This window comes from Trachurus trachurus, assembly GCF_905171665.1.
Source record: "Trachurus trachurus genome assembly, chromosome: 3".
In the NCBI taxonomy this organism is placed as follows: Eukaryota; Metazoa; Chordata; class Actinopteri; order Carangiformes; family Carangidae; genus Trachurus; species Trachurus trachurus.
The window spans coordinates 3,269,271-3,281,718 of record NC_139893.1 but is presented as its reverse complement, the minus strand read 5'-3'; the positions used below and the strand labels follow the sequence as shown (position 1 = coordinate 3,281,718).

The 12,448-nt window shown below is 42.6% G+C and overlaps 1 protein-coding gene across 2 annotated transcripts in view; it reads left to right on the top strand.

Moving 5' to 3' along the window:
- Window positions 1-12,448, top strand: part of LOC311004534 (phosphorylase b kinase regulatory subunit alpha, liver isoform) — a 49,997-nt gene that overhangs the window by 14,038 nt on the left and 23,511 nt on the right. For both annotated transcript variants that reach the window (XM_083996642.1, XM_083996641.1), the window contains exons 8-17: window positions 4,229-4,327; window positions 5,445-5,591; window positions 6,395-6,448; window positions 6,538-6,660; window positions 6,748-6,843; window positions 8,294-8,401; window positions 9,642-9,720; window positions 10,826-10,960; window positions 11,656-11,765; window positions 11,908-12,052. In XM_083996642.1, the coding sequence (XP_083852768.1) occupies window positions 4,229-4,327; window positions 5,445-5,591; window positions 6,395-6,448; window positions 6,538-6,660; window positions 6,748-6,843; window positions 8,294-8,401; window positions 9,642-9,720; window positions 10,826-10,960; window positions 11,656-11,765; window positions 11,908-12,052 (1,096 nt within the window). The remainder of the gene's footprint in view (window positions 1-4,228; window positions 4,328-5,444; window positions 5,592-6,394; window positions 6,449-6,537; window positions 6,661-6,747; window positions 6,844-8,293; window positions 8,402-9,641; window positions 9,721-10,825; window positions 10,961-11,655; window positions 11,766-11,907; window positions 12,053-12,448) is intronic.

The following is a 12,448-nucleotide window of genomic DNA, read 5'->3' as shown; positions in this document are numbered from 1 at the left end:
CTTTGGTGAGGGGAGGGGGGAGGAGGGAGGGACGAGACAACCGCATAAGTGATGCTGATTGGTTGAGGCAGAGTAAGGTTTCATGCTAAGCCAATCAGAGGCAGTGTTCAGTTTGTACACAAACCACACACGCACGACGCAGTTTAGCCTCACACACACAAACTAGCAGAGGGAAGCTGCCGACTCGAGTTCGGAGGGAAAGTTGGCGTTTTCAAAGTGGAAGTACAGACAGACACTACTTTAATCTCCTTGAGGTAAAAGACAAGAACACACATGTGAGGTATAGCTACATTATGTCCCGGTGGCCGGGGTCTGAGCTGCGTTCATGTTCCTACTTTAAAACTCTCCAGTCAGTGACCTGGTGGCGGCTGTTTTGGCCGTCGGCATTTCAGCCACGCAGCGACCGTCCACGGCTTAGTGGTGTTTTATTCTAGGGGTCGGTGGTGTTTTATTCTAGGGTCGGTGGTGGCTGTGAGGCAGCAGCGGCACCACGGTGAGGGGAGAGGGGGGGGCAGCTTCTGCTCACCTGACTCTGTGCAGCTTCTTCATTAAATCCAAACAGTCCGACACAGCGACGCACTGCTCCTCTTTGACTCTAAAGTCTCTGTAGCTCATCAGCCCGGAACTCGCCGTCAGGGACCCAGAGCAGCTACAGCGCAGCGTTGTGACCTCAACCATGGTTGATGAGAGTAGAAATGTTGTTTTTGTAGTGAAAATGGGCGGGCTCGTGAAGACGCGAATTTACGCAAAATGGTCACGAGTCAAAACGAGCGTTAACTCGCGTATCTCGCGTTTGGTTGCGCGTAAAAGCTCGCGCGAAAAAAAAGCGTTCCTCGTGTTTGTGTGAAACACGATGAAATAGACGAAGACGCGAGGGTCCCGTCGCCATAAAAGAATCGCGTGTATTGCGTCGCAAAAACAAAAAGTCGCGTCTACCGCGTCTCGCGCCTAATCGCGTCTTTGCGTCACGGCCTTTTACACCGCGGACGTAAGGAATAAACGGTGACGGTGTGTATGGCGAGTGGATAGTGCCACGGTTACCCAGCCAAAGGAGACTGTCGTGTGGAATTGACGTCTGAACTACGTCGCCTCACCTACGTGTTGATAAGTACGTCGCCTCACCTACGCCGCCGCCCCCACCCCCCATCCCTCCTCCCCACCACACACACACACACACCTGCAGTTTGTAAAAAGTAGCTACTACTGCCTAAGCTGCACAAAGCACCGTCAGTGCATATAAAACACAGCTTAGGCCTAAGAAAAACAAAAAGTGAATCCAATATTGAAAGACTGGAATTCACTCAATTGGGGAAAGTGACGACGAGGGGATCGACGTAGCCTACTTTTTTTTCTTCCAACTTTATTGAACAACAGACAATTCAGACATTCCAGCTCACGTGTCAGTGCAATAGCTAGATTTACACATGACAGCATAAGAGTTAACTAAAGAGAGAACAATAGAATTAACAATAATAATAAAAAAAAAACATTTCTTGGTGACAGAGCTTGTAATCAATAATGTTCTTGTTATGATGTTTAAGTTCTATGATTTCCGACTGACTGGGCAGGTTGGATGAGAAACTGAGGGGCCGGGGTGAGTGTGAGGAAGACACAGTCCTGTGTGTGGGGGGGTAAGTGAGGGGGAGCAGAGAAAGAAGTGAGCTGTCAGATAAGTTTGTGTTCCCATGAGAATTGTAATTATAATAAGTGTGCGATTTGTGGGAAAAAAAAAAGGGGGGGACTCGTTGGGGCATCTCCAGGTTGTGGACCTGTAGTTTATATCTACAGTCACATCACAGTATGTAGCCTATAGACAGGCATCTATATGGGACGTTTTTAGCTATTTACTTTAAAACAAATGAGCTCAGCAAAGATGGGAAATAATATCTAATCATAATTAATTCGAGAATGGACGAGAATTAATGCACACGTCTGGCCGCAATAGCGGATCAGATCGGACCAGGTCAGGTCTTTAAGAACTGTAGCAGGAATTAAGCACTTGAGAGGTTTTGTTCATTCACTAGAACTTGTAGAAAACAGACCCGGCTTCTAACAGAGACCGGCTTTTATTTGCTCAAACCTGGAGACAGACCTGACCCAGTGCAACCGGCATCTCAGGCTCGCCTTTTTTTTTCTTCTTTTTGAGAATTTACAGTAAGCTACGGTGGTCTGGGAGACGCTGTGCGCTACTGTAGGGGGATGAAAAGGCTCGTGGTTCAAATGATGTAGACTTGATCTAAAGAAGCTCTGTCTGACCAGAGGGGGGGGCAACGAAAAAAGAGGGGGGGGGGGGTTACAATAGCCTATCCTCCAGTCTTTTAGCAGAGCTTCATTAAAAAAAAAGAAAAAAAAAAAAAAGAAGCGCTGGTCACGGTGGAGCTGAGAAGAGCGAGTTGCACTGCTGCAGATGATCAGCTGACATGTGGTCAAGACACAGACTTGTCCAGGACTTCAAACTCAGAGCTTTCTGTCTTCAGAATGTCCTGACCTGTCCCTGGACATCACACAGGGACAAATCACTTTATGCTGTGATTTAAGTAGGCTTTATACAGTAATCATCGTAATAGTGTAGGCTACTGGCCTAAATATGCTCAAATATGCTTAATTTCGATTAATTAGCCTAATTACAAAGCCTCTAATTAATTAGATTAAATCGAGTCCAGGCCCTATAATATTGTTATAATTATAATTCCTACTGAAGACGGCGTAGTAGCGACGACGTGTGTTTCACACGTCAATGGTGGCGACGTGAGTTTCACACGTCATTTCACACGTCTGTGGTGACGACGTACTTAGTTCAGACGTCCAGAGCAGGCGTAAATTTGTTGGTAATTCTAACATACGCCGTCGTCACGTCGCCGCCGTCACACGTTCCTTCAGTGCACTCGCCGTGACGTCGCCGCCGGTCTCTCATCTGCTGTCCCGTCCACTCCCATTCAAAAATCCACACGTTCAGACGGCGACGGGAGGGGAGGTTGCTCCTTCTCCTTCTCCTGGTAATCCTTGATTTGGCACAATCCACTCGCCATAGGTGTGAACGAACAACATAGAACAGGACCAGACGTGGCGTTGTTTCCTCTTTTCACCTACAGCTCCACTCTCCCTTACTTACACTAACTACTGTTATTGTTGAGGCCAGATAATTGTGGGAAATGTAATAATTTCACTTAATGTGGCCATGAATTAATTAATTTCGATGTTTCGCCTGTTATTGTTGCCCAAACGCAAATCTTGAATAGGTCTCCGCTGTTTTCACATTTAAAAAGGTCTTTGTTGTCTTTGTACAGAGACAATATGAGATTTGCTTGTAGCCACAGCACTTAAAAAACCCACTGTAACCTATTTTCATACGCACACCAGCCTCGCTTTCAATAAAACACACACTCGCATTCCATAATTGCGATCAGTGAAATATATGAAAACAATAAAATACAATTTAAAAATGAGAGAAAAAAAATCCAAATTCTTCGACATATTTAAACTTAAAAAAAAGAAAGAAAAAGTAACGCAATAGTTACTTTCCCTGGTAACTAGTTACTATTATAGTGAAGTAGTGGAGTTACTAACTCAGTTACTTTTTGGGAGAAGTAATTAGTAACTATAACTAATTACTTTTTAAAAGTAACGTTCCCAACACTGTATATAAATATATATGTATGAGTCAGTGACGTCGGCAACCCAATGTCAAGAGGTGTAACCACTATTTTTTCCATCAAAATTTGGAATAAATCTCGATTCAAATGTGAAATAAATGTTAATTTATACTTTTGCAATGCAACACTGTTTTTTGTTTGTTTGTTTTTTTTAACTTAATTTCTTGCATTATTTAGAAAAAAAAGCTGTGTCCTGCTCAGTGTTGCAAAAATGCATTAAACTTCAAGTATAGAAATACATTAAAAAAGTCTATTTAAAGTCTATGTAATGTTTTCAGAATAAAGTATAGTTTTTATAACTACACTTAAATCCACTGTAGGTAGGTGGATCAAATATTTAACATTCATCATTCTTTTTGTGGTTATAACATTTGAAATTTTCAGGGGCATTCAGTCTTACTTTTGTTTAAAAAAAAAAAAAGTTGAAATGTAATTTCAAATGACATGAATCCAACATGAATGCAAAATGTACTTTATAACAAATCTGATGCATGCTTTTTAATGTATTTATTTCCATTTATTTGAAAAACATAAATGTGTCACTGACCTATATGGTTGTGGTTGTGTGTTTTCAGGCAGCTCTGGAGGCCATCGATGAGCTGGACCTGTTTGGAGCTCATGGAGGTCCCAAGTCAGTCATCCACGTTCTGCCTGATGAGGTGGAGCACTGTCAGGTACCAGAGACTTTCTTTCTGTCTTTCTTTCTTTCTTTCTTTCTTTCTTTCTTTACACTCCTCCTTTTCCCTGCCTCCCTTATTGTTTATTATTAAGGATTCCCACTGCTAGTTTTACTGGGGTCCACATTTAAAAACATACATACAATACAATACAATACAAATTTATTTATTAAGAACGTTTAAAAATACAACCCTAGTTGTCCAAAGTGCTGTACAATAAAACACACAAGCAAAACTAGTAACAATAAAACTAAATGGGATACAGGTAATATAGCTACAGTAAAACATGCAATAAAACAATAAAACAAAGGTGAAGACGTATAAAACTAAACTAAAATGCCAAGGAAAAGAGATGAGTTGAGAGACTTAAAGGGACAACGAGGAGTTTTGGAAAAGCAAAGTGTTTTCACACTACATTTATGAGCCTCCGCGCACCGTGAAATTCTTTGACCGGCGCAAGACAGACTCATGTTTTCATTCATCAAGAATTAAAGTCAGAGGTTGGAGGACGATCACATACCGTCGTAGTTCCCACCATAAACGGAGATTCTGCGGCGTTATTCTCATGACTCGCCACGAAACCGAAAGTAAAGAAACGCTGGTCGGCTCGCCCAGCATTTCCACCACCACTAATAATAACGAAATAACTATAGAGACAAAACCATAGATTTATCTAAAAAGGGCCAATTAACAAGTGTGTGTAGCGTAGATTCATCCACATTAACGTGAGACTTTTTTTATAACCAAATAGAAACTCCTCGTTGTCCCTTTAAAGTGCTCGAGTGTTTGTGCAGTCCTAATATGCAGAGGTAGGCTGTTGCACAATGAATAAGACAATAAGACAAGTCAACAAAAACTTACACTAAACCTTACAATACATTATAAATCATCATCCTAAATCAAAAAACATACATAACATAAGACAACATAAACCTACTCAGTCACCACGCTAAAGTGAGGTATTGTTCTGTTATTTCTTTGTGAGTTTAGTTTTGGTCAGCGGTAAAGAATCTGTTCTCAGTTGTGAGCTTCAGTTCACAGTGTGTGTGTGTGTGTGTGTGTGTGTGTGTGTGTGTGTGTGTGTGTGTGTGTGTGTGTGTGTGGTTTCCTTCAGTCCATCCTGTGCTCCATGTTGCCGAGAGCCTCCACCTCCAAGGAGATCGACGCCGGGCTGCTCTCCGTCATCTCCTTCCCTGCATTCGCCGTGGAGGACGCCGACCTGGTGGCCATCACCAAGTCAGAGATCATCAACAAGCTGCAGGTAGAGGAGAGGCTCTTTGTTTTAAAGGGATAGTTCAACATTTTGGCAAATTGGCCCATTGCCATAATCCCTATAGTCATAGCAGTAGGTTTGTTACCTTTAATTGTCTGTGCAAGCTGTTTTTAGAACGGCGGAGCAGAGCCGTGAGCTGCTCAGAGCTACGCTACGGAGGCTCATTATGGGATTTCTTGGTTTCCCTCATCAAACTCATCAAATACACAATCCAACAACTCCCAAAACGCTCTGGTGGACAAGTTGTGACCTGCACATTCACCACGCTATGAGATAATAACACAACATTACGAGACAGAGTTGTTTTAGAGGGAAATTCAGAGACTGTTGATGAAAAACTGTCCCTGAAGGCAACGTGCATCAGAGATAGATAGATAGATAGATAGATAGATAGATAGATAGATAGATAGATAGATAGATAGATAGACAGACAGACAGATAGATAAATACTTTATTTATCCCGAAGGAAATTGAGTTTCTCAGCTGCACAATAAACATCATCATTCAACAGCAAGACATAAAATTTGATGAGGGAAACCAAGAAATCCCATAATGAGCCTCCGTAGCGTAGCTCTGAGCAGCTCACGGCTCTGCTCCGCCGTTCTAAAAACAGCTTGCACCGACAATTAAAGGTAACGAACCTACTGCTATGACTATAGGGGTTATGGCAATGGGCCAATTTGCCAAAATGTTGAACTATCCCTGTAAATGATTCTGAACTGAAATAAAAAGGTTTTTATTTTCCTCCTGTACATACAGTACGTGTAAGTCAGTCGTTGTGATGATTTCAGGGTCGCTACGGCTGCTGCCGCTTCATCAGGGACGGATACCACTGTCCTAAAGAGGTCAGATGTCGAACACACACACTGTTGTTGTGATTGAATGATGAATACTGTGAGCTGGAGGTTGAAGGTGACGGCTGTCGTCCCGTTAGGACCCGTCGCGGCTGCACTACGACCCGGCGGAGCTCAAACTGTTTGAGAACATCGAGAGTGAGTGGCCCGTGTTCTGGACTTACCTCATCCTGGACGGGATCTTCGCCCAAGACCAAGTGCAGGTAACGAAACTAGACGTCGTGCACTGAGTCGTTGTGCTGCAGGCGTGATGTTGACCTGAGTGTGTGTGTGTGTGTGTGTGTGCGCAGGTGCAGGAGTACCGCGAGGCGCTGGAGGGCGTTCTGATCCGAGGGAAGAACGGCATCAAACTGGTGCCTGAACTTTACTCTGTACCACAGGACAAGGTAACACACACACACACACACACACACACACACACACACACACACACACACACACACACACACACACACACACACACACACACACACACACACACACTCCCTCTGTTCCAGCTGTGCTCTGGTCTGTGAACTCTCCTGGACCTGTTGTCCAGCTTCTGCTCTCACTGCTTTAACATTTACATTTTAATTGATCAACTTGTTTTTGCTCTGTCTAAGGTTTAAAGAGGAACTCTGCAAGAGTTTTACCTTAATTAACCAGCAGCTCCAGAGTCCTAGTTCTGGTTAAATCAATGACTTGTAACTAGTTCCAGGGAGAATGGAGCGTCTCTTGGCTGAAAACCAACCTTGTAAGATCAGAGCCTCCGACCCGGTGTCTTATATCTTGTCTCATTAGAAACATGGACTGCTTTAAAAATCATAATCTCTTGTTAATGTTACCCACCCTGAAAACAGAAACACATGGAAGCTGTAGGGGAGCTCTGTAGACCTGCACACTTCCCCTTTAAACCCTGCAATATAAGACATAAGACTATTTATTGAGCCCACACATGGGAAATGTAGGTCAACAGGTAAACAAGGTAAAAAAAAAAATGCAATTTAAAAAAAGAGAGAGACATTCTGCACAGTTTGTGTACAAAGAATATGAGGCTTTATATAAACTAGAATAATATTCATATACACAGTATTGCACAGTTGGGGAGAGGGGTGTTTCCTGACAGTAATAAATAGATGAATAAAATACAGGTGAACTGTATAAATACAACCTGGGTAGTGGAGTAAAAAATACATGACTAGTAGGGCTGCAGCTAACGATTGTTTTTATTATTGATTAATCCATTGATTATTTAAATGATTAATGATTAGTTGTTTGGTCAATAAAATGTTAAAAAATGTATAAAATCATCAATCAGTGTTTCTCAAACCACCAGATGACCTACTCAAATGTCTTGTTTTGTCCACAAACCAAAGAGAAACTCAGTTTATTGTCATAAAGGAACAAAGAAACCAGAAATATTCACATTTAAGAAGCTGGAATCAGAGAATTTGGACTTTTTTTCTTTAAAAACGACTCAAACAGATTATTAGATTATCAGAATAGTTGAAGATGAATTTAATAATTGATTATTGTTTGATTAATTGCAGCAGCTCTAATGACTAGTGCAAACTATGTCATATGAACAGTGCAAGGTAATGTCTGTCTGTACTGTGCAGGCCTGAGTCAGGAAACATGAACCAGAAGAACATGTTGTTGTGTTGTTGTTGTGTTGCTGCAGGTGGAGGAGGAACATGTTGTTGTGTTGTTGTTGTGTTGCTGCAGGTGGAGGAGGAACATGTTGTTGTGTTGTTGTTGTGTTGCTGCAGGTGGAGGAGGAACATGTTGTTGTGTTGTTGTTGTGTTGCTGCAGGTGGAGGAGGAACATGTTGTTGTGTTGTTGTTGTGTTGCTGCAGGTGGAGGAGGAGTACCAGAGCCCTCACTCCGTGGACAGAGTGGCCCTGGGGCAGCTGCCTCACATGTGGGGGCAGTCGCTCTACATCCTGGGCTCTCTGCTGGCCGAGGTAACACACACACACACACACACACAACTACACCTCACACACACATTTTCAGATTTCAGATTTATTTATATTTTCTAAAATGGGAACAGTAGGCTACATATTAATGAACACTGTTGTGTAAATATGTGGGACTGCAGCCAAGTGGCTAATCTCCATCCCCAGTCCCATTGGCAGGTTGATGTTAGACATAAAAAACAATGAAGATAAAAGCACAAGAGGCAGGACTACGACAATACAACAATGATGCATCATGATAACACCTTGGCATCTTACACAAACATATATGACATGAACAACATACGTATATTAAAGCTGTAGCCTACAGAAAAGAAAATTGAATTTGATTCCACTCTGGGTCATAAAATTAGTGTAATAACTCATCTATCAGACGATGTAGCCCAAACTTTGTGCAAAAATTCCAATCAAAAGACCAATCAAATTCGTTTTCCTAACTCGGGTAAACTCGTGCGGCAACTCGTGACGACTCGGCGCGACAAACAGGACAAACGGCCATTTCTGAACACCTTTAATTGGCCGAAAAAGTATTAAGGGGACCAAGAGGTTACAGAACAGTTATAAAGTGCTACAGTGCTAATTAAAGTGCTATGTGCTGAAGTGACGAGTGCAAGATTCAATTTAATCTGAATGCACAATGCCCCAATAAAGTACAGGATTGACTTAAATTGCACTATGCCCAGGGCACACGATGCACCTGCAGATGTGTGTCTGTGTGTCTAATACTGCACTACATTTGTACATAAATGTATTATGTACACACTATTGTAAGGAATTGAAATACATAATAATAATAATAATTAACACACTTCAGCAGGAGTCTGTGGGTTTTATATTGTGTATATTTCTCCAAAGTGTTGTGAATGTGAACACAGTCAAACCAGTCGTCTTCACACTGACCCTTTGTCTCCTCCTCCTCCTCTTCCTCCTCCTCCTCCTCTTCTCCTCCTCCTCCTCCTCCTCTCCTCCTCCTCCTCCTCCTCCTCCTCCTCCTCTCCTCCTCCTCCTCCTCCTCTCCTCTCCTCCTCCTCTCCTCCTCCTTCTCTCCTCCTCCTCTCCTCTTCTCCTCTTCTCCTCCTCTCCTCCTCTCCATCTCCTCCTCCTCTTCCTCTTCTCCTCCTCCTCTTCCTCCTCTCTTCCTCTTCTCCTCCTCCTCTTCTCCTCCACTGCTTCTTCTCCTCCTCCTCCTCCTCCTCTCTCCTCCTCTCCTCCTCCTTTGCTTCAGGGCTTCCTGGCACCAGGAGAGATCGACCCTCTCAACAGGAGATTTTCCACCAACTTCAAGCCGGATGTGGTGGTGCAAGGTTGGTAGGGAGGAGGGATCCCTCACCCAGAGGTTTCTGATCAGGAAACACACAGTTTTTTGTCCATGCCGGGTTTAAAGGGATATTTCAACATTCTGGCAAATTCGCCCATAACCCCTATAGTCATAGCAGTAGGTTCGTTACCTTTAATTATCGGTGCATGTTGTTTTGAGATGGGCGGGGCAGAGATGTGAGCTGCTCAGTGAACACAACAGAGGTGAACGGTGCAGGTCGCCTGTCCCTCATCAAACTTATCAAATACACAATCCAACAACTCCACAACGCTCTGGTGGACAAGTTGTGACCTGCACATTCACCACGCTATGAGATAATGACGTATAATCATGTAACATTACGACACATGAAGCAAATACTCTGAACTACTTTCTCTTCTGAAATCCCTCCGCCCAGCAGCAGCCGTGTCTGGAATGTAGTTCCGGCTGCATTTCCCTCTAAAACAACTCTGTGTGGTAACGTTGTGTTATTATCTCATAGCGTGGTGAATGTGCAGGTCACAACTTGTCCACCAGAGCGTTGTGGAGTTGTTGGATTGTGTATTTGATGAGTTTGATGAGGGACAGGGGACAGGTACCGTTCACCTCCGTAGCGTAGCTCTGAGCAGCTCACGTCTCTGCCCCGCCCATCTCAAAACAACATGCACCGATAATTAAAGGAGATGAACCTACTGCTATAGGGGTTATGGTGAGAGGAGGATCTGACTACATGTTGAACTGTCCCTTTAAGTAAAGGTTGTATTGGTTTATATTGAATTTTTTTTTTTTTTCTTACAAAAAACATGGATTTTTGTTAAGTTTCAACAATAGAAATGAGCAACAATAAATGTTGGTTCTCTGTGGAAACTTAGTTTGGTTGATCTTTATTCTCTGTGAACTGGTTTTACTCTGCGATCTCTGATTGGTCGACTTCCGTTCAAACTGAGTTTATTTGACAGGAAGTTTTTCTGACCATTGTTCTGATGTTCACTTTGTTTTATGTTCAGATTTCCTGACAGAACAGAGGATATGATGTGTTTAATTTCCGTGTGTGTGTGTGTGTGTGTGTGTGTGTGTGTGTGTGTGTGTGTGTGTGTGTGTGTGTGTGTCAGTGTGTGTCCTGGCGGAGTCGGAGGAGATCCAGGAGTTGCTAAGCGACCATGGGATCGTGGTCCAGACCATGTCGGAGGTTCAGCCCATCAGGGTGCTGCCTGCTCGCGTCCTGAGCCACGTCTACGCCAGACTGGGTGAAAACACACTCATCAATAAACAACAATATAAACAACAACAATGTGATTTAAACAGAAATAAACAAAAAACAAGAATCAGTTCTTTTACCTTCAAGTATAAAAATCCAAAAGAAAAGAAACGTAGCTCGACTGAAAAGGTGTCGGCTTGTTTTTCCTCCCGTTCTTACATTCACAGTCTGAACAGAAACATGTTATATTATATATTATATATTATATATTCTACACACAGTCGGCAGTTTACCAGCACACTGGTGTTCATACAGTAGTTCAGTTTTATATTTATCAATAATATTACTTTTAAATAGGTTTTTGAATCTATTAAATATGACAGAGTATTAGGGCCACATTGACAAATAAAAAAATCACAAACTTCGAGAATAAAGTCGTAAATTTACGACTTTATTCTCGTAATGTCGTGACTTTTTTCTCATAGGAAATATACAACTTTATTCACGTAAATTTACAACTTTATTCTCGTAATGTTATGACTTTTTCTCGTAGGAAATTTACGACTTTATTCTCGTAAATGTACAACTTTATTCTCTAAGTCTTTTATTTTCTCATTGTGGCCCTAATACTTCTTCGTAATTAAGTGTGTTACATATTTCATTTCTATTTCTAAATGATTCCATAGATTGACTCCTTTAGTTGATGAACATCTTTGTTTTACGTCTGTTTTGTCTCGGTCACAGGGAACAGTAAGAAGCTGAGTCTGAGTGGACGACCGTACCGACACATCGGAGTCCTGGGAACCTCCAAGTTCTACGAGATCAGAAACCGCTTCTACGTCTTCACCCCCCAGGTAGAAAAACTCAGTCTGAGATGCTCTGATGTTCAGAGGAGGAGGAGGAGGAGACTCAAACCTTTCCTCTCTTCTCTCCTCCTCCTCCTCCTCCTCTTCCTCTTCTCTCCTCCTCCTCCTCCTCCTCCTCCTCCTCCTTTAGTTCCTGGACCAGCACCACTTCTACTTGGCGCTGGACGACCAGATGATCGTGGAGATGCTGCGGACGGAGCTCTCCTACCTGTCGTCCTGCTGGAGGATGACGGGACGGCCCACGCTCACCTTCCCCATCACCCACAGCATGCTGGGTAATCACCGTCTCCATGGCCACACATTATCTGCTAAGAACTTTAATTTATTCATTACACATGCTTTTCATGCTTTGATGCAAGAATTTTTGGTAACGCTTTATACTAAGGTCCTTGTAATAAGCGTTAGTTAATAGGTGTTATAAAACGGAAAGGTGAAATCCGGCGATCTGATTGGTTGTTAACCGTGGTATAATGAGCATATACCACGGCTACTATTCTAAAACCTTATCACAGCGTAGGCTATCACTCCACATCAGGCACGTATGACTGGTATGAATGGAAGTTGTTGTCATGTATCCATGACAACGGACTGTTGCAGTCCGTAGCAAAAGACAGTCGATGTTTTTACGATGTTAAAAAATGTAGTAAAGTAGTGTAATTGACATGTTTAAG